A 21,800-nucleotide genomic window follows, 5' to 3' on the forward strand; every position below is an offset into this window, starting at 1 on the left:
GAGGCTCAGGGACCAGCCTGCCTTGCCTTACCGGTCACATCAACCTCTCGGGCCCTTTGAAAATCCAAACACTGAGCCACTGTCCTGTTTTGAAGGTGATGTTCCATTTGACCAAGGGACAAGGGCGTTTGAGACAGAAGATGGATGGAAATGAGACCCTGCCTGTTTTCTGGCTCTCCCACATCAAGTGTGTTCAGACTAGAACTTCCTATGGTCATTAGTACCATGTATGGCTTTAGACATTTGAAATAAGGTGTGAAACAGGAACAGAGGATAATATTAGAAGGGAAGGCAAAATTGCCCCTATTTGCAGGTAATAAAGAGCCTTGTTAGCAGAAGACCTAATTTACGACCTGTATGAACCCACAAAGCAGTTCGACTGAGGTGGTATAAGAGGACGTTGAAACAGAGGAAATACCATGGTTCAGGATGAAAAAGACTAAATGTTATAGTTTCATCCCCAAGTTAATTTAGTAGCTTACTGTTCTTCCTGCTGAAATTTCAGTGGGCTTAATAAAAGTCCCACCTCGAGGGGAAAATAAACAAGAATACTGAGTAGGTTTTTAAGTGCCTTTTGGAAGGCCGGTTTTGTCTGATGTGTGAACGCATTCCCAAACTGCTGTAATTATGGTAGGATGCTGGCTCCAGGCCAGCAGGTCAGGAAGAGAATGGTCCTAAGCAGACTGTGTGGCACCTGAGCACTTCAGTGAGGGGAGGAGAGAGGTTCAGCCACTGATCTTGGGCAGCATGTGCCAGGTTTGGAAGGATCTGCTTATTAGCCCCCTCTAAAAATGTAACGTTTAGATGAATTAAAGTAAAAAGAAACCGAAACCTAGAAAGTACGAGAGCTGGCCAAAATTAGTATTGATCCAGCCCAGGTGGCAGGAAGCTGTGACGCCAGGATCACAGGGAGAAAATCACAAAGGCCGGTGCGAGGTGCTGGGCCACACGCCAACCACATAGCCCGGCAGTCAGGACCGTGTGCGGACACTGCCTCACCGGGTGACGCGGGGTCGATGTGACACCTGAATGTGAATTTTTTCTTCTTCAACTCTGAAGAGTCTGAAAACATGGGAAACATACCTTCTTGCGGTTTCTTTTTCATCTTCCTGACTGCGCTGTGGTATTTTGGCCCCGTTTGCCCGTGGTTGGTGTGCAGAGCCATCTTGAGGCCCTCAGGGTGGATGTGGGCCCTCCCCCTACTCCACAGAGATCCCCCAGCCCACTCTGTGCAGGGCCCCTCAAGCTCTAATGTGGGGATGAATCTCCGGGGATCTTGTTAACATAAAGACTCCGACTCAGTACTTCCGGGCGGGGTCTGAGGTCCTGCATTTCTAACCAGCAACCCTGAGATGCTGGTGCAGTTAGTCCCAGGCCCACACTTGGGGGGTAGTCAGGGCCCCCGAGTCTGCCGAGGGTCGGGGTGCAGGAAAGAGTGGTGAGTTCTTTCCCTAAGGGCTTGTCTCATCCATGAAGGACTGTGGCCGGGGAGGGGAGTGGTCAAGTGTGGGCCTCTCTCCCGGTCGGTTCAGGTGTCCCCAGATGCAGGCATGCAGTTCAGGGCTGGCTCTGAAGACCCTTCCCAGGTCCCATGTCGCAGTGTGTTTGGGGTTAGGGGCTATTTTGTGTCCTTGGGCCCTTCTCCGCACCAGAGCCCTGATCATTGCAGGGATGTCCCCGCCTGTGCGGCGCTCACTCCCGCTGCCTCATCCCCCAGTTCTCAGCAGAGTTGCGCAAGCCACAGCTGGTGGTTGAGGGTGTGAGGGACAGATATGGGGAATGGTGGTCCGGTGGGGATGGAGGGCTCCCCTGCGATCACACCTTGGTTGTGGGACTCGGTGTTCCAGTGTTAGTCTGACCCATGTTGAGCTTTTGTGGCTGTGGCCCCGTTGCCACGTGGGAAGCAGGCCATGTTCTTGTCATGCAGTTATTCCTCGTGTCCTGCGCAGAAGGCTGAAGTCAGCCCTGGCTGCTCCCCCTTGGTTTCCTTGCCTGCCCGCCATGACTGTGTCAGTTTGGGGCCAGCTTCTTCAGACCCACGTGTACCCACCTCAAGGGAACTGTGGACAGAATCCGGGCTGGGCTGGCCGGCCCTGGGCACCCAGAAACTTGGGGGCCTGGAGGTATGAGTGGCCTTGGGGGTGGTGAGGTGTCCTGAAGACCATGCTGCAGGGGTTGGGAAGATGGGTGGGGAGTGGGTTCTGCATCAAGAAGGCCAGGAAGAGAGCTTGGGGGAGGGGACCTTGACTTGGGCAGGGAGGGGCCGTGAGGTTTCACCGTGGGTACCAGAGAGCTAGGGTCTGGGACTGTGCTGGCCAGTATGGGAGCTGCTGGTCACGTGGGGCCATTTAAGTCAACATTCAAATCAATCAAAAGTCAAAAAATGAAAGACTCAGTCACATGGCCAGTGGCTACCCTTTTGGACAGTGCAGATGAAAACCGCCTGCATCAGTACACAAGGTTCTACTGGACAATGCTTCTCTAAATAGGAGCCAGTGGGACAGAGGTGGCCCTGTGAAGGTGGATGCTCCTCTGCAGCCCAGTTGGCATCGTGAGGCTCCTGCCCCACTGTTCTTCCTGCCTGTGTCCTGGGTGGGCTGGGACTGAGCTCCCGCCATCCTCTCGATCCACAGTGAGAGGTCACAGAGGCTATGCCTGGTCTGTGACACTTGGCAGATCAGCAGCAAAACTAGCCCAGGAGCTGTTCCGCCAGAGACGGGGTGGCTTCCTCAGTCACATGGGCTGTCCCTGTCCTGTCACCTGGTCGTCTCAGCAGGGCCCTCACTGACAGGAGCCCCAGAGGAGACTCCTGGAGGCGGGCACAGGACATGCTTCTGCAGGCCCGAGCTGGAATTATTCCAGAACTTCTGATCTGATTTTCCTACAAGAGCAAATCGAGGCCTTGTGGCAGATATTTACTGCTTGTTGGCCGGATTTGACAGCGGCCACCTGCCTTCCTAATCCTTTTTCAAATTTATTGTGTAAATATGTGCTTCCAGCAAACAAAATTCGAACAATGTGGAGGCGTGGAAGGTGAAATTGGATGTCTTCCTTTCCACTCTATGGCAGGCGCCACCCACCTCTCCGGGGGAGCCCCGAGGGTGCTCTGCTCTTCACCCTGACGGCGTACCGTTGGGGCCTGCGGTGCGCAGAGATGGAGCTTACTTCCCTTGCTCACCAGTGTGCTGGTGACATCTTTCCAGATGCACCTGCAGGGCTGCTGCGTTCATATTCTGTAGCATGAATGTATCATAATTTATTTAAATGATGTTAAATAGCGTGCTGTTCTTTTGCTGCTAAAATTAATGGTGCAGTGACGTATGTGTACTATTGCGTGAGTATCTCTGTAACGTAAATTCCTGGGAATGTAATTGCTAAGTCAAAAGGTAGGTGTATTTTTAATCTAGGGAGACAGCTCACGTTGCTGTCCAAGGGCCTGTCACGGTGGGCGTCCTCCCAGTGGTGTCCTGGCACCTCCCTCCGACCTCACTGCTCATGTCACTCCACGGAGGTGGTGGTCATTTCAGGGGCCTCTGTGAACCAGGTGCGGAATGAGGAGAAACACTTGTTTATGAAACAGAAGGTTCTTTTCTCGGTGTCTGGAGAAGAGGGAATTCATGGAATCACAGCAAAGTGGAAATTTCCTGGAATTGAACCTTTGAGTGTTTGCAGCCCCGTCCAGGCCTCTGCTGGTTCGCTCCCCGAGAGTCACCGCAGCGAGAGCTCGTGTTGATTAGGAGAGCTCAGGAAGCGTGTGGACGTGGTGATGGTTTTGGGTACCGTCCACTCCAGCTCCTGGAAGTGAGTCCGTGCGTGTGGTGCGGGCAGGGCCTGGCGACCCAGACACTCAGACGTAGGAGGGACAGGAGGTACCTTCTGGAAACTCCACTTTGGGCCCAAGCCCTGGGACTTGTGTCTGCTGAGCGAGGTGGGCCATCTGGGATGGGGGACCCTCCCCTTGCACTCTATGCCCTGGCTTTATGCCAGACCCTGTCCCTGTCCATGGACACGAGCCGTCTACTCTGGGGCCAGAGGCCATCACATCAGGGCCCAGGAGCCTCCAGGAGGAAACGCCCTCAGACACAGGCCCTCACGAGCCAAGATGGCCGAGCCCGACATGCCACACATCCATGTGGGAGGAAGGCCCTTTCTGTGGGGAGGACTGTGGGTGAATTTCATTATCTTCCCTTCACCCTTCTGCATTTTCCAGTTTTTCTCTAACGCGCATTTCTTGTTAATGGAAGAGAAACAAAAACTCCATTATTTGTGAGTTGAAGAAATAGGCCCTTCTTGTACCAAGTGGAGCTCCTATCCTTTCGGGCTCCAGGAGGCAGCCCAGCTCTGACCTCAGGGCCCTGAGCATCCCCTGAGCGGCAGAGAGGACTCCTTGCTACTTCGGGGGCCCAGGCTGAGGAAGAAAGCGGCCAGTTCTTCTCAGCCTGTCCCAGCCCTGGGCGCCAGCCTGAGGTCAGATGAGAGTTAAAGGTGGTTCCCGTGTCAGGGAACCTGGCAGCATCCTGGGGGCCCGTCAGCTACACGTCATACGGAGCCTCGCCGGCTGCTTCTGCCACTGCCGGACCACAGGAAATGGCACGGGTAGAGTCGTGTTCTGTAACCTAATGGGGCAGGGGCCAGACCTACCAGGAGACTATAGTCGGCGAGTCTGTAGCTGAGCAGGGCCTCAGCTGCCGCCGTGTGACCGGACAGGAGCAGCACTCCTTCCTGCTGGGCCACCCCCGCCCGCCCGGCCCCCTGCGCGCCGGCGGCTGTTTGGTGAGGGGTTCCTTCTGTGCATCTGTCCCCGAGTGTTCTCTAAGGTGGGTCTGCAGTCTTAACCTGTTTTCTGGCAGCAGAAACCAAAGCTCATCCCTGTTTGGAGACATCCCGGAAGTGAGGGATGGGACCCTGGGCCTGGGTCTCCATCTGCAGCTGCCCAGGCCCAGCCCCCGGCAGCCGCCCTTCGACTCCCTCAGAGGGAGTTTTGAGATTATGTTTGATCCTGTCTTGAACTTAACTCAGTTTCTCAGGGTCAGAAGCTCTGAAGAAAGCTGCAGGGCATATGAGCTTTTACTCACTTCCACGTAAGTTCTTCAAACCCAACTTTGTTCTTCTTTTCTAAAAGAACAAAGCATCCCCTAGGGAAGCGAGTCTCATGTCGGTGGGGCACTGCCACATCTCAGAGCAGCGCTGGAAGGCGTTCCTCCAGAGCCCTCCGTTCGGTCCTCTCCAAACACAGCAGCACTGGGGCTCCCACCGCTGCCCACAGCCGGGCAGGAGGCCTGCGGTGGCCCATCCCTGGGCTTCCGCGGGCGGCAGGTCAAAGCAGCACGCTCACCTCAGGCCCGAGGAGGGGCCTTGCCCGGGGTCCTCGAGGAGCTGTATTTCTTTAAGAAACACTGTGATGTGTCGTACTTGTTTTTTTCAGATATAAAATTGATTTTGTTAAAATTTGAGGGGAAAAGCAAAAGTATAAAGAGAAAAATAAAGTCGTTCAATCTACAGGATTTAAAAAAAAATTCCATTAGACACCATTATCTGTAGCTTAATAGATTATTCTTTTCTCCAACCAAATGGAAAAGCCTGACTTGAAGGCCCCAGATGGGTCGCTCCTGACAGTATTTGTACTTTGCTCCAGTGCTCTTAAAACACCACGTGCTGGTGTCCTGGGCCGCGAAGGCCCGGGGCAGCCGCTGCTCTGAGACCTGCATCCTGTCGGGAGGGAGACCAGCCCTGGACGGTACTGGGCTTGGGCTTGAGGGGGGCTTCGAGTTGGCCTCCTGTGTGCTGCCCAGGACCCTTGACCGCTGTGACGGGGACAAGCAGTCTCGAGGGTGGCAGGAGCTGCGGCTGTGCCTCTGATGCATTTGGCAGAGCTTCCATCGAGGGCCTCGAAGTGTTACTTTCCCAAAGGCTCCCGAGGACCCTGCAGGGCCACCGTGTGTGTACCAGCAGCTGGTGGGGAGGCCAGCTGTGATGCTGGCCCAGGTGCCTCATTTCTGGAGACAGGTGTGCCTGCCAGCTTCTCTGACTCAGGGGCTCGCCCTCTGGACTTGAGGTCAGTGGGAGCCAGAAGTTCGTCTCTAAATCAGACAGGTGCTTGTGTGGTGCTGACTTCCAGGAGGCACTGGGGAGCCCTTCCTGGGGCCCCGGGCCTTTGACCTGAGTTTGGCTCAGGTGATTGGAGATGTCAGGGCCTGATGGGCTTCCCGATGTTGGGGTCTGGCTTCCTTTTGGGGAGCTTGCAGGGTCCCCTAACCCACACTGCTGGGGTGGCACCTGTGCAGGAGCCGGAGTCAGCAGCAGCCATTTGACCTGCATCTCTGTGTCTGAGGCAGAGGCCTTCAGAACTGGTCTGGACATTGCCTGAGAAGATGAGTGTCTTTGCCATTGGGATTTTCCAGCCCCGTAGACTGCACCACCATGGTCCGCTGTTGGAGTCCCTGGGTTGACACTGGGCCCCCCTCAGCCCTAGCCCCTGGCCCTGGGCTCTTTGCTGACCTGCCAGCCTCCAGCCCTGTCCCTCTGTGTGTCCTGAAGTAATTTTTCCCAAATGCAAACCTTGCTCATTGCTAGGTGTTGCTCCTTTGCCCACGCGGTGAAATCTGGATCCCTTGGGTGAAGACTGGGACCTACTCCCGTCTCACCTGCCTCCACTCTGCCAGCCTTGCGCCTATCCTCACCGTTCCCCTTCCTGAAGCCCTAGCCCTCGCCTTCTCTCCACCCAGCAGTGTCTGGTGTGAGCATCTCCTGCGTGAAAAGCCTTTCCGGTGTGCAAGTTCTGTCTGCGTGGCTCTGCAGCATGATTCTGTCCCGGGTCTCCTCCGCCCCTCCTAGCTGGAAGTCCCACCCAACCAGCCTTTCCAGCCCAGCGTTTTGCAGACTGCTGGGTACACAGTAGGTGCATACTTTGTGCCCAAGGCCCCCTGGACAGGGCTGCTGGGACACCCATCCTAGGGCCTGATGACGACCCCCCTTGGGTCACAGCTGTCGCCCGGGCAGTTCCTGCAACCTTCCCAGCACCCGCTGGGTGGTGAATCGGCCACGAGCCGTGCAGGGGCTCCCGGGACTGGACGCCGGAGGGGCTGCTGCTGAAGCATCTGTGCGAGGCCCCCGTGGCTGAGGCCTGGCCCCTATGCAGGAGGAGAGAAGTTCTCCCAGAAGGACCGCATGGCCGACAGGAAGAGAGGAGGAGACCCCTAGGTGCCTTTCTGCAAGGCAGGTTTACTCCTAGGTGTTTCCACCTCCCAGGGTGACCGCACAAGGAGCTGAGTTTTGGAATCTGAGGTATTACACTTGTTATCCAAGTGCTACGTGCTTCTTGGTTGAGAGCCCAGGGAGGCAGAGGGCTCCCCATTTTCCTTATGTGCTGCCCCCTTAACCTTGTGAGTGAGGACAGGGGTGCGAGACAGGAGGCAGAGGGTCCCCAGGCCGCAGTGTTCTGTCCATAGAGGGCGTGGGTGCTGGGACCTGTGCATCGGTCATGGGAGCCAGGGGCAGAGTTGCTTCAGCCGCTAGGGGCGCTGTCCACTCCAGGGGAGGGGTCGGCTAGGGTCTGGGATGCTCATGGCGCTGCTGAGGGATTGTGCAGCGGCCTGCCCTGTGCCCGGCATCATCCACGCACGTTGCCGTCTAATCTTCGCAGTGAGACTGTAGGGGAGGAAGGATTGTTACCCCCATTTCACAGAGGAGGGAGCAGTGGCAGAAAGAGGCAAAGCCACGTGTGCAAGGACGCACAGGTGGGAAGGAGCTGAGCTGGAACTCAAGGCTGGGCCACCGGCTCCAGGGGCCTTGTTCTGAGCCTGGATTGCTCCAGAGCAGTGAGACGCTGGCCCTGCCTGGCCGCTCCGCTCTCCTGCCAAACCTGTTCCTCCCCAGGCCTCCAGGGCCTCTGCGTTCCTGGAATTTTAGACTCTAAGGTGGGCCAAACCTTGGCCACAGGAGCAGCCCCTCGGTGAGCCCCTCTCCCTGGAGTTGCCCGATGCGTGGTCTTTATGAGGCCTGTGGCTTCACAGACTAGATGAAGAGTCTTTGACAAGTTTGTTTTAGGGCCTTAGGATTTCACAGCACCGAAATTATTCCTGGTCTCTGAGCTTCGGTGGACTGGCGTGATGTGCCGATGCGTCATTTGGGGAAGGGGTCCCATGCCCGCCTGCCGGTCTCCTGCCCCCCGGCAGGTTTTTAGTGCCGCAGGTTTGGTGAGAGGCCCTTGAAAACTGGAAGTAAATACACTCACATGAAATCCAAGGTTCTGGTTCCTATTTCCCAGGACTTTTTTTCTCTCTTTCGGTTTTACTTCCCCTGATCTGGAGAGATTAGAGATGGCACTGTTCTTACCTAAGAGGCTTAATGAAAAAATGTAAAGTTACATCTCTAGGAATAATTTTAAAGTCTCTGTATGAGGCTGGAGAAAGCTGGACAATTCTGGGGGGGTGGGGGGTGGGCAGAGGGAGTTAAATTTTGCTATTACGTACTTTTGAAATGTTTCACTTGTTAACAGATTTTTATTACTTTGTTCCCTGAAATATCTAATACAGTTTAATACAATCTCACGAGAAAGTTGGAATACAGATGTATTAGGATAACGCTCTTACAGGTTCCTCTCAGCAACGTTCTGTGGACAGGGCATCGTGGCGTCCATGGCCCTCCAGGAGGGAATGCACGTTTGTCGAGACCACTGGGGTGATGGCTGTGAAGGAAGTGACATTGGTCATTGAGATGTCACGTGTCCCCTTCTCCCAGACTATCCCCAGATGGTGCAGCAGGGGCCTGGGAGGATGGTCTCCAGGGAGAGCGTTCAAGAGAGGCCTGAGCCCCGGTCACTGGGGCCTCTGCAGGGACAGAGGCTGCCAGGGCTTCAGCAGGGAGTGCTTCGGGCGTCCCTGGGGTTGGAAAGGAGTAGCCAGGCTGTCCTGTAGAAATGCAGCGTGAGCCACATTAAACAAGGCAGATGAGAGACACGTGAAATTCATTTTAATGGTATCTTTTTATTTAACCCAGTTGACCCCAAATGCCATCATTTCAGCATGCAATTAACAAAAGAAGTTATGACAGATATTTTACATTCTTTTTTTTTTTTTCATACCAAGTCTTGAGAATCTAGTGTGTCCTCCACTGGGAGCCACCTCACTTCCCACCAGCCACATGGCAGGTGCCCGGCAGCCACATGTGGCTGGTGGCTGAACACTGGCAGCACAGGGTGAGTGAGACCTCTCTGAGTCCAGAAAGGAGAAGGGCTGAGTGGCGGTCAGCTGAGAGGCCGTCCTGCCCAGTCTGACTCCAGCTGACCTCCCACTTCTGGAAAACCCTGGCAGGAATGTCCATCTGCAGCCCCAGGGGGAGGAGCAGGGAGCCCAGAGACCAAAATGCTAACCGTGGGGTTTTCGTCTGCTCGCGAACTGGAGAGTGGTTTTTCTTCTCCTTCGGCTTGGCTTCACTCAGAGTTCTCTCTAGTGCACGTACATTTGCCATTAGAATTATTTTGCATTATATACGTATTTCAGTGAAAGAATAAAAGCTGAAAGGGGACATCCCCTCACCTCCCCATTTTTGTGACGCCCTTGAGCTCTTAGATTTCTAATGTTAACGTGGTTATTTTTAATCTCTGAGCTTCACGGGGTAAGAGATTCTAAAAAAGAAGGTGCTCGTAGCAACCAGCTCACCCATGTCGCACTTTCCCCTTGTTTGGGTATCATGCTAAGTGCTTTGACTTGTGATGAAAATATTGTGACAAGTGAGGGAAAATAATTGTGACAAGCCAGAGAATTTCGGGTTGCCATGGAAACCATCCCCCTTGGGCATCCTCCGTGGGGTGGGCTTGGCTGCAGGTACCGCTGCAGGCAGCCTCTTGCCTTGGTTTCGGCTTGTCTGGGGCCCTGTTGCTCAGCGGTGTGCAGATTTGGGCCTCAGCACGAGGAACTGCCTGGGCACCTCAGGCGGGGCTCCTGCCAGGCAGAGCATCTCCGTTCTCCCCTTCTGGCCTTCTGGGCTGCATGAGAGCCTGCGAGAGCGCGAAGCTTTTGTGAGGGCATCAGGAGGATTCCAGAACGGGCCGCTGGCTGGTGGCACGTGGCTCTGTGTCCTGCAGCAGCTCACTGGCCAATGGCCTGGCGAGTGGGCAGAACTAGTCCAGACGAGCCCAGCCTTCCTCTGTCCTGAAACCTGCCTTAAGCTTTCTCCAGGGAGAGGTGGAAATAGAGGATCTGGACCAGGACGTGGGGGAGGCGGCCTCCTCCCCCTGGGACTTCGGGGGTGCAGCTGTGGGGATGACTGACATTAGTGCAGCCCCTCAGGGCCGTGGGGCTCACTCACGGCGGGGGTGTGAGCCTCCCTGGGCCATGCAGGGTGAGAACCGGACCAGGCAGTTTGCTGGGAAATGAAGGAAGGAAAAAACCACCTTTGGGAAAGTATGCCTTGCTTGATTCTGCTTATTTTGATGGTAAAATAAAAGTGGGGGGACATTTCCAGCCCAGGAAAATAACCTCTTTACTCGGGGACCTTCCCCTGCTGTCTTTGGGCAGGTGCAGGACCTGGCGATGAGGCCATTCGAGATTCTGGGCTGGGCTCACTGCCCTCAGCCCACAGACCCACGGCAGCCGGACAGAGGCCTTGGCTGTGACTGGCCCCTGCTCCCTCAGGGTGTGAGGGGCTTGGTTGCTGGTCTGAGTGTGAGGCCCTCCCCTTCTCTCGCCATGCAGGGCCCCCAGACGCCAACAGCCCTCCCTGCCTCCCCTACAAGACACTGGTCTCCACAGTGGGAAGCATGGTGTTCAGCGAGGGCGAGGCCCAGCAGCTCATCGAGATCCTGTCTGAGAAAGCTGGTGTCATTCAGGACACGTGGCACAAGGTGGGCCCCCTCCTCCTGGCCACATTTGGTGGCCATTGTGGCTGGCGAGCAGCTGGCCGGGTGGTTTCGCCCCCGATGCCTGGCCTGGGGCCAGTGATTGCAGTGGTTACCTGGTTCTGGGACACCAGCCTCCCCTAGGTGATGCCTGGCGGGCTGGCCACAGCCGCTTGCCCAGCTGTGCGGTGTTCATGGTGAGTCCACTTACCTCTCGGCAGAACCCTGCTGCCCCTCCCAGGACGGGCCGCGTGAGTCACCCTGCAGGTGCTTTGGCTTCAGCCACAGCCCAGCTGCTGAAACAGGAGGGCGGCTAAGAGCCAGGGTGGGGCTCTGTGTTCCGGGGGTCTGGGTGGTCACAGCAGCTGGGCCCCGCCCGTTGGTGGCCAGGGCCCCGGGTGAGGCGGGGAGAAGTAGGGTGCGCTGTATGCCTCTCTGCGGCCCGTCTCCTGCTGGGGGCCTGCGCCCACCTGCTGGCACTTGTGGCAGTGAGCTGCCCCAGGAGGGGCTGTGTGGCTTGTTTGTTCCTTAAGCAGAGCTGGAATTGTAGATCATTTTACTGGAGGATTTTGTGGCACCTTAGTGGTAAGAGATGTTGGGGGTGTCCTCAGAGCCAGGTGGGTGATCCCTGCCCTAAGGCCACTGGGGTCACTCTCCACCCCACGACCGGCCCTCAGTGAGGGGTGATGAGTCCTGTAGTGGCAAGGAGCTCCTCACTCCATGAGTGTCGGGCCATCTCCTGGGCATGAGGTCACGGTAACCACTCCTCTCCAACAAGAGAGGCCTGGACTCAGCTCAAGCCTCTGTCCCCACAATATCCCTCCGGCCATGACCTCAGGCTTAGGCCGGCAACCTGCAGTCCATACACAGCAGCTAAAGAATGGGCACCGAGCCAGAAATGATGGCCAACTGCCCCATAGCAGACCATGAATAGGCCCTGGCCACCATCAACCACGCTCCTAAAAACTACCCAGAGGTCCGAGCCTTGGGCCCCAGCAGCTCCTACGGCCCCGGCCCTCGGCCTGGCAGGCTGGGTGGCCAGGCGGGTGCCTCCCCCAGGGGTGTCTGCCGTCAGGACAGAACCGCTGCCGTGGGCGTGGGTCAGGGTCTGAGAGCGGGCTTGGGGCTCCAACCAAGCATCCGCCCCCTCCTCCCATTTACATGTCTCTCTGGGCATTTCCAGGCCACTCAGAAGGGTGACCCTGTGGCAATTCTGAAACGCCAGCTGGAGGAGAAGGAGAAGCTGCTGGCCACAGAGCAGGAGGATGCGGCTGTTGCCAAGAGCAAACTGAGGGAGCTCAACAAGGTAGGGCCAGCGTTGCCGGCTTGGGGGTCACCCTCCCCTTGGCTCTCCCTGGGCCCGCGAGCCTGGGGCTGCATGAAGACCCTGGAGCCTGGGCTGCAGCGCCTGTCTCCGGACGTGAGAACACATGGCCGGGAGTGCTCAGCTGACCCCGCAATGGTGGCTGTATTTTTAGGGGGATGCCCTGGGAGGAGGGTGGGCACAGTTGATCTCAGGTTCTTTTCTTGAGAGCTGGAGCCGAAGCCAGTGGGGAGAGGGTGACGGGCTGCTTCTTTCCCTTCTCTGATGTCTGGGGGGAGCCTGTGATGGCTCTGCATGTGACACTTGTTCCCCGTGGGTACCGGTCACGATGGGTCCCTGCTGCTGCAGCGGGCTGCGAGCATCGTTCAGGAGGAGTCAGGGCACAGGCACAAGGCTCCTCTCCCCGCCAGGACCCTCACCTCTCTCCTTCTGAGGAGTAAGATGGGCTGCCCCATGGGGCTGGTCACACCCAGCTCAGAAGCTGTGTTTTCCCAGCAAAATGCTGTGGGCTGCCTGCTCTCTTCCTGCTTGCCCGTCTGCTCCACCTGGGCGGTGGGCGCAGGGAGGCGGCCTGGGCATCTGAACGTCCTGTGCCACCTGGGCTGTATCCCTTCCTCTGGGCACCTGCATCTGCTTGTTCTTGAGGAAGCAGAAATGAGGCAGCCCGAGTTTCTGTCCTAAATTGGAGGCACGCAGCTCCGAGCCAGATGGCAAAGTTCGTTTGGTGGGGGACGGATGGATGGCAGGAGCAGAAGATGAAGCTTTGCCATGGTCAGTCCTGTCGATGCTGCGCCCAGGAGGATGGGAAGAGGCAGGTGTCCAAGGCCGCCTCTGGTGGTCGCCTCCTGCCTGATGGGCTTTGCTCTCTCTCAAGACTGTCCGCACGCAGCCTTCCCGTGAGCCCGTGTTGGGTTGCTGGTTAAATGTCGGGCGGCAGGAAACACTCACGCAGCGACCAAGAGCCAACTGTGCATCCCTCCCAGGCCTAGCTGGTGCTGTGCCACCGGCCAGGAGTGTCTGCATCACGGAAGCGGGCCAGCGCTGCACGTCAGAGCCTCCCACCCGCTAAGGCCCGCGGCTGGCAGCCACCCTGAAGTCTGTGGTTTCAGGGGCCGTTCTTCTGTATCCTCTTTCTGGAGAAACTGAGAAAATGCGTTGATGCCCAAAATAAAATTGAAGTGAGAGCACAGGGGAGTGACTGTTCCCACGGCTGGTGGCTGTGTGGCTCCCTGGCTAGTTCCTATGCTGGCCCTGAATTTAGGATGAGCTGGAGGTGCAGCCTCTGATGGTGATGGTGACGGTGACCATTGCTGGGGTCGTGGGCCACCGGAGGCAGGGCAGCAGGTGCGGGGTTGGGGGCTGCACCCTATGAAGAAGGCCCCTTCGGTGCTGCCCTTTGTGCTGGACCCTGACTGCTCCCCCACAGGGCTGGCCGCTTGACGAGATTTCTAAACCACAGCACAGCTAAGCCGCAGACAGCCTCCCGGGCGAGATGCATTTCCAGCTCGGCCCTGGCAGACTGTCTCCCTGCTGGGAGCTGCAGGGGCCTGAGAGACACGCAAGGGTGCGGCCCTTGGTTATTGTAACCCCTCATGCTCCTCTGGGCTCCAGGCCTTGGCTCTGAGGCCGGAAATCCGATAGTGCATCCGTCCTGGGCCTGGCCTCCCCGCTGAGCCCGAGGACGTCCTGTTGGGCTCTCAAGCACTAATCCAGTCCCGGGAGAGCCCTCTCTCAAAGCTGCTGGCTCCTAGTCTTCACACCCAAGTCTGCACCCCCGACAGCACCTGCCTCCCCGCGTCTGCTCCACACCGCTCGCTGCCTCCTCGGGCCTCTCCTCCTCTTTCAGTAGCCTCGCAGCTGACTGGAAATCTCCTTATTCCTGGAGACTCAGTTTGATTCCCCTCCACCAGCAAGCCTTCCACGGCCCCCATCTTCCTGTCCCAGCACAGAGGACACCCTTGTGCCTCATCATCTGCGTCCCCTGAGAGTCTAGCCACCTCCCTTGGCTCATCCCAGCAGGTGCCTGTCAGCCAGTGGCCACAGGCCCGCAGCCGGCGCACAGCTAAGGGGAAGCCTTTGCTGGTTCAGGCCTTGTCATCTGTCCTTCCCGTGCTCCTGGGTCCACGGACATGAGGTCCCTGCATTTCTCTGTTGCGAGTTCCGAGCAGAGCCGATGGTTGGCTTCATCCTTGGTCACGTCCCCTAGCGCAGCACTGTTGGGGAAAGTTAATGAGAAACTAAGTTACTGGGAATACAGAGGTTCCTCTAACTTATCCCCTACTGGAGCTGGTGGGTGGACAGGACCTGCATTTCACGTTGAGCTCCCTCCATGTCTTCTTTGTCCTTGTGGAGAAGTTTTTGTAGTTGCAAAAGGGGATGTTGGTGAATTCTTTTCCTTGTGGTCTGTGGCCAAAGGCATGCTCTAAACACAGACCATATGGACTGCCTACCAGATCCGTGCCTCGCAAGTGGGTGAAGTCAGCAGAGTTGGGTCCAAGTACAGTGCCAGGCACCAGTTCATGGGCTCAGGCATCCTGAGACCTCTGTCCTGGCTTCTGAGCATCTCCAGGGCCCTGTGTGAGGTTTTGAGGAACCACGTGGCTCCAGAGCAACTCTTCTGGAAAACCATCTTTCCAGCTGTCGTCTGCTTAGGCACCAGGGGCCTCTGTCCTAGGACGATGCCCTGGACTGGACCGCATCCTGTACTCTGTTGGGCCTGAGAGCCCATCCCTGGTGGCCAAGGAGGTTCTCGGAGTGGGCGTGCTGCAGGGGTGGGGCGGGAGGTGTTCCTGTTGGGAGACCTTTTTGGTGGGAGCTGCCTCCTGTCTGCGTCTTAGCTGTCCTTGGAAGATACACCATGTGGGGCCCACTTGGCCTAGGGAGCGGAGCGCACTTCTGAGCCAGCGATGCTCAGCAGTGCCAAGCCTCCCCTCCCAGCCCAGTCAAAGGAAATGGGGCTCCGGGAAGTCAGCCATCGTCACCTCATGTGCCTTTCAGGAAAATACACCCGACCCTTGCGACTGACTTAAGAATTTGACAGGCTGGAGAAGTCCTGGGAGTCTGAGCTTTCAGAAAAAAGAGAAGCCTTGGAGGACGAAACAAACATCCTGGGGAGAAGCTGGCTTTCTATGCCTTTAAAAAAAAGGGAAGGGAAATCCCATTGAATTCTGGTGGCCTTGGGACCCTGTCTCTAGGAGACGGGGACCTTTATGCCCTGAACCCAAGGGGATGCCCACAACTGCACAGGACCCGCTCAGGGTAGGGAAGGCTGTCCCCAGACAGATGCTCAGTGCCAGCCTCTGGGTCTGGCCCAGGGTGGTGAGCAGAGACGGGCAGAGGATGGCCCACGTGTGGCTGTGTCACTCACTGCCGGTGTGGCTGTGAGCACGTCGGGGCATCTCTGATCATGTACGTCGAGGGGTCTTCCGGGTGCTCCCCACCACGCCCGTTCTGGCGGGGCCGGTGGGGGTATGCATGTTAGAGGAAGCCTGGGGGTGCCCTGATGCCCCTTTAGCTGCCCTCTCCTGCTTCCGTAGAGGCGCCCGGGCCAGCCAGAGGAGGGGGCACCTCATCACTCCATCCCTTCAAGGGACCCTCGTGGGCTTGCGCAGTCCCAGGTTCCTGCCGCTTAGAGCTGCTCTCCAGCCTTGGGCCGCACGTTCTCCTTGAGGCTCAGTGGGCTCAACTTTAAACTGGGGATGGGAATCTTCACTTTCGTAAGAGAACTGAATGAGACACATGCTTGTCCCCTAGCGGGCACGGTGCCAGCCCTTCTCCCCACCCCGCCCATTTCTGTGTGTCATCAGTGAAGTGTTCCTTAGCGTGGATCTCGTGCTTCTGTGGGCTCTTGCCCTCGGTGGAGCCAGGAAGCTGATTGTCTTTGAAAAGTGGGGCAGGTGGTCCCAGGGAATGCCAGGCACCCAGAGCAGCCCTGACACCCAGAGGCCACCCCGATCAGCCCAGCCCTTCCCTGGCCTCCAGTTCTCTCCCATCTCAGACATCTCAGCTACTCTGACTCTTCGGGATGGGCTTCCCTGGCAGCCCTGGCCTGGAGGAGGAGAGGACTTCCCACTTCTCTGGCCTACTGCCCAGGCTGGGGAAGGGCTTTGAATCTCATGGGACCAGCTGGGCCCATAGCAAGGAGTGGCCAGTCTGGACTGGAGGCCTGCTGGACAGGGGCTTCCCACCTCGGGGGCCTGTTTCATCAGCCCTTCCTCCACGGTCACCCCCTGCTTCCCTGTGCCTTCTGTCCACTGCCTGTCCTTCCAGGATGACAGAGACCTCGACCAGCCCTTCCCACCGTGTGCTCTGCCCTGGCCTGAGGCTCCGGGTCCCCAGGCCCCACTTCCTGTGTTCATTGTGGGCATCCATTGCTGATCGGAGCAGTTGTCCTCTGGGCTGGGGTGGAGGACCGAGTGGCTACCCATGGAGACCCAGGCGCTCCAGGAGTGGGACTGACCCCTAGGCACTGAGCCTTGCTGCCTTGTGGGTCCTGGCCAAGGTGCTCGAGTAGAAGTGGGCATTCAGGGGCCTGGATTTGGGGGACTGAGCCAAACCAGGGCATTATAATCCCAGCAGGGCTCAGCCAGGGACAGGATGCTGTGTTACCCAGCTCCTAGCAGTGTCTGCTGTGGTCAAGGCCCGACAGCCAGCCTTCCACCAAGGGCCCCCTGCTTGTTCACCACTGTGGCTGCTTGGGTCTGTGCAAGAGCTCATGGCCCTGCTGCCCGGCCTCTCCAGCCCCAGGTCACGCTCTGGGTTGTGATCATCGTGGTTTCATCCAGTAAGCTCCTGCCCCCACCTGCCTAACTGGCCCCCCTGCCCTCTGCTTTCTCCTAGGAGCTGACAGCGGAAAAGGCCAAGGCCGCAGCTGGGGAGGCCAAGGTGAAAAAGCAGCTCGTGGCCCGGGAGCAGGAGATCACAGCCGTGCAGGCTCGCATGCAGGCCAGCTACCGGGAGCACGTGAAGGAGGTGCAGCAGCTGCAGGGCAAGGTGGGCAGCGGCTGTGGGGCCGGGGGTCTGGAGCCGCCCCCCAGGGCAGTCGAGGATGCCTGCTGAGAGGGACCTTGGGATCTGGTTTGACTTTGGAGGGAGCGGGTGTTTTCTCAGGCAGATGGTGTTAGCCAGCCCACCGTGTGTGTGTTTACTGTTAACAACCAGGAAGGTGTAAATACGTTTTAAAGAGCCCTTTTTGAAAATACTCTGGTCCCAAGTGGTCAGCCCTGTGTCCCGTCCCCTGGCTGTCCATGGATCAAGTTCATAGCTTTCCTGTGACCTTGGAGTAACGCCAGCCCCGCCTCCACCATGTGAGGTTGGGAGGACCCCGTGAAACAAGGCCTGAAAACCACAAAACCTCAGCGTGGGGCCCGAGGCCAGCGGAGGGCCGACCTGTGGGTCCAAGCTCCGAGCCTTACCTTCTCAAGCTGTACTCTGCTCACGGTGGGCCAAGCCATGGGAGGTCAGAGGGCCGGAAACGGGCCTTCCTCGGGGCATTTGTAGGCTATGGCTTGTGGCTGGCTGCTGTGTCCCAGAGCAGGCCGCCCGTGACCTCGGTCAGAGGCAGAGCGCACGCAGTACGTCTAGGGCTTTGGGCTGAGCCCTTTGCTGTGCCCTTTGCAGGCGCCCGGTTCTCAGGGGTGCGCCCCCATTGTGTGGAGAAGGCGGAGCCCCCCGGGGATGTCGGCAGGGCTGACCTCGCTCACTTTGCTTCCGAGGTGGTTCTCTTTGAAGGCCGAGTGGCTCTCTGATGCCCCTTCAATGACTTTTCAGATCCGAACTCTCCAGGAACAGCTGGAAAACGGCCCCAACACGCAGCTGGCCCGCCTACAGCAGGAGAACTCCATCCTGAGAGATGCCTTGAACCAGGCCACGAGCCAGGTGGAGAGCAGGTGAGCTCGGTGCCTCGGGGCCCTGGGCCGGCTGCAGACTCCCTGCCTCCCCTGTGGGCTCCGTCCTGCCCCTCCGCCTCCGGGCTGGTCCTGAGCGGCTGAGTCCTCTCACGTGGCCGGGCCACATCCTGCTTGTGTCCCCCTCAGATGCTGTCAGCATCTTGCTTTCCTGGGAGAGCAGGTATTTTTTTCATGTCTACCTTTACAATATTTTGACATGAAGCTTTTAAAAACTCCTGGTTTGGGCCCAGAGTATCAAGGCCAAGCTGACGGTCCAGGATCAGAGCCTGGGGTGGTGTAGGGGCCTGTCGTGGGCCTGAGCGCCTTGACACCTGCTGGCGGGGTCGCCTGTGCGGGAGGGCCCCCCTGCCGCCGCCGTGCTGTGGTAACGGGGCTCGCTCTCAGCGTTTCTGCTGAGGAGCTCGGGAGTGTCTGCGAGCAGGCGGGGCCCCTGTTAACAGCACACTTGCTTTTAAGCCCCTGCTTTGAGCATCACCGGTCAGTAGGCCGCCCCGAGGAAGCCCCGCTGCGTTTCCTCTTGATTTACGTTTCCTTGCCTCCTCTTGGCCCGGGGTGTCCCGAGGGGACTGTCTGGGGTTCTCATCATCCCTGGAACATCCTCTCCGTCCTGGAGGAGACTGACAGGAGCAGCAAGGACAGGCACCCTGGGAGGTGGGGAGGGTGTTGCCCACGCGCAGCACGGGGAGGGACACGTGTGCCCCCCAGACCGCTGAGGCCACCCTCCCCCAGCTGGTCCCTTCTGCTGGGAGGTCCCTGTCTTCACCTGCATCCTGGCCGGTTGGCAGCTTGGTGGTTTGTGGCTGGGTTTCCTCAGCAGCCACAGCAGCAGGTGACTGTGGGGACAGAGGGACACTCTGACTTCCTTCTCGTGGAGGATCTGCTGCAGCCTCCAGCCTGGGGACAGCTCTGATGCCCGGAGACCTGTCACTGAGAGGGTGGTCGCTGACGCCGTCCATCTGTGGAAGCTCTGCCGTGTAGGACAGGTGTCCCCAGGGCCCCCCCAGAGCTTCAAGTCAGTCCCTCGGGGCCTCCCAGCCAGCCTCCCACCCCCACCCCAGGGTGTGGAGTCCGGCTCTGGTGTGAGCCCTCCAGTCTTGAATCTTGGCGTGTGCAGCCCTGCAGAGGGCTTTGGGACGGCCTCCCCCGTGCAGGTGATGAACCTGCAGAGCAGAGCTGGTCTTTGCCAGGTTTCCTGCCTCCTCGGGTTATGGACAGCCTTGTCTGTCCCCTTCGTCTTGTCTGGACAGTCAGTCCTGCCTTGAAGAGGTGTCTTTTGTGCTAGTGAAGGAGGCCGACATGCTGGGGACCTCCGCACCCTGGAAAAGGCTGCCCTCTTTTCCTGTCAATCAAGTTTCCTTCTGTCATTCCAGCACTTCCTCTGCCGTCTGGAGACCCAGCTTTGGGGCAGTGTTGAGGGGTGTGTTTCACTAAATGCAGCAGCCTCCCGCTTTGAGTGGCCTCCTCGGCCCGGCCGTGGTCCAACTGGCCAGTAAGTCTGGTGCATGGACCCGAGTGGGCCGCTGCCCCTGGCCCTGCAGGGCGGTGAGGCGGGTCAGCCCGCGCCTCAGGGCTCATTTGGGCCCAGGTCAGCAATGAGGAATCCGCTGTCTCTGGATGGGCTCTGTGGACTGCTTCAACGCACATTTTGCTCTTTGCTCTTGCTCGCTGGTCCACTGCCGTGCTTCTGAAACAGCATCTTCAATGAAACACATCACATCTCACATGGCTGATGACCTAGAGGGACTTTGGAAATGGCTCCAAGACGTGGGAAACTGCTTAAGAAAGAGCAGGTGCCCTGGAGGAAAGGCTCAGAGTGCCGTCCCCATTGTCCAAGGCAGCTCTCAGGGCCTCCGAGAGCCGACTTGAACCCTCTTTCGACCGTCAGTCAGGGGTTGGTGACTGTCTTGCAGGCAGAATGCAGAGCTGGCGAAGCTCCGGCAGGAGCTCGGCAAGGTCAGCAAGGAGCTGATGGAGAAGTCGGAGGCCTCTCGGCAGGAGGAGCAGCAGCGGAAAGCTCTGGAGGCCAAGGCAGCCGCCTTCGAGAAGCAGATCCTTCAGCTGCAGGTGGGTCGGGGTGGCAGCCACCTCGGTGCCCGAGCATCCTGCCCACCAAGCCCCTGTGCACAGCCGGCGGGCCAGGGCTTGACCGGCCACACTGGCTCATCCCTTCCCAGCTGTGTCTGTGACGGCCAGAGACTCAGGCAGGGCTGGGGCTGGAATGCACACCTTGGCCTTGTTAGTAGTGATGGCTGGATGCCATTGAGTGGGTGCTTTTTACGTGCTGCTCGTTGTAAACTTCACATAAACATTAACTTAGTTAATTCTCATTGTAACCTCACAAGGTAGGTACTGTTGTTATCTGTGATTTATTCAGTAGGAAATTTGAGGCCCAAAGTTGAGCAGCTCCCTTAGGTTCACACAGAGCAAGGGTGTGAGCCCCGGGGAGCCCCAGAGCAGTGTCAGCCTCCCCCCCTCCCCCCACCTGCAGTGTGCGGCTCCAGGCACGCTCACACAGCCTCCAGCTTCAGGGCCAGAGTGTTCTTCCTTCTCGGCCTCCAGATGTGGCCTGGAAGCTCGTGTTTTCCCAGGAGGATGCCTGTTCTCCAGGGGGAGGACTGTTGTGCCCCACCCCCTGCCCACCCCGAAGTGCACTGGGCAAATCCCGCGTGGCCCTCAGCCTAGTGGCCCTGCTGTCCACTGGCCTGACGGGTTCTGCTTCCCCAGCTGGCCTGTTTCAGGGCAGGGTGCCCAGGCGTGGGGCAGTTGTCATGCCTGTGGGGGGCCTTGATGTCACACCTGCTGTGCTTGAAATTTTCTGGAGAACAAGGAAACCCTGGAGACCCGCAAGGCTGTGTGCCGGTTCCTGCTCAGTCTCTGAAGCTAGGCTTCTGCGTGTGGGGCGGTGGAGCTGTTTTATGGAAGGGACTAGAATGACAGACAGGAAACTGTCAAACTGACGTTTGCGTGTGTGCAAGGGACTAAAAGAGAAAAGGAACAGGTAAAGTTTGGATCGTTTGGGTGGAATTGAGACGGATAACTTGGTGTTTACTGATTTTCATGTCAAGTAGGTCCAGCCAGACCAGTGAGTTCAGAACCGCTGGGGGGGGGCGTGGCTGTGACGGAGCTAAAGGCTCTCACGTGGTTCTGGTGCCGCTGGGCTGGAATGTCCACTCTGGTGCCCAGGTATCTCCATCACATGTGAGATTCCTAAGGGCCTGGCCTGGGCCTGGCTCCCACCAGTAAGGCCCAGACTGAGCATCTCCTGCCTTCCAGGTCTCAGGGTCCTCGGCCACACAGAGTCCATTCTTTTCCTCTGACTCCAGAGGTTCTGGGCATGGTTGACTGCAAGTGGTGGGGAGGCAGGGGCGTGCGGCTGCCTCATTGGCCCCCGTGGTGTTGACAGTGAGCCTCAGTCTCCCCAGAAAAGCCCAGTAACTGTGACCTGTAACAGACCCATTTGGGGAATCTCCAGGTCAGGCTGGAGGGTTAGGTTGTAGGACGCCTCTCCCTGCACCATGCCGCAGTGAAGTGGGTCTTTTCCTTCCTGCACCTGAGGCCCCTTCCCCTGGATCCCACTCTTCGGGGGTCAGGTGGACACGGCCTCCTGGCTTTTCCTAGTTAGTTGGCCTGAGAAATCCAGGGGGTTTGTAAACGTTGTCAGTGCAGGCTGGCAGGTGTGAGGCGCTCTCTCTGTCGGGCTCAACCGCCGAGCTGGCTGAGGGTCCAGCTT

At 58.1% G+C, this 21,800-nt stretch overlaps 1 protein-coding gene across 2 annotated transcripts in view; it reads left to right on the forward strand.

Moving 5' to 3' along the window:
- RRBP1 (ribosome binding protein 1) overlaps nt 1-21,800 on the forward strand; it is a 61,145-nt gene that overhangs the window by 25,227 nt on the left and 14,118 nt on the right. For both annotated transcript variants that reach the window (XM_074347837.1, XM_074347838.1), the window contains exons 3-7: nt 10,695-10,843; nt 12,021-12,143; nt 17,001-17,153; nt 17,931-18,049; nt 19,981-20,134. In XM_074347837.1, the coding sequence (XP_074203938.1) occupies nt 10,695-10,843; nt 12,021-12,143; nt 17,001-17,153; nt 17,931-18,049; nt 19,981-20,134 (698 nt within the window). The remainder of the gene's footprint in view (nt 1-10,694; nt 10,844-12,020; nt 12,144-17,000; nt 17,154-17,930; nt 18,050-19,980; nt 20,135-21,800) is intronic.

This window comes from Camelus bactrianus, chromosome 19, assembly GCF_048773025.1.
Source record: "Camelus bactrianus isolate YW-2024 breed Bactrian camel chromosome 19, ASM4877302v1, whole genome shotgun sequence".
NCBI lineage: Eukaryota > Metazoa > Chordata > Mammalia > Artiodactyla > Camelidae > Camelus > Camelus bactrianus.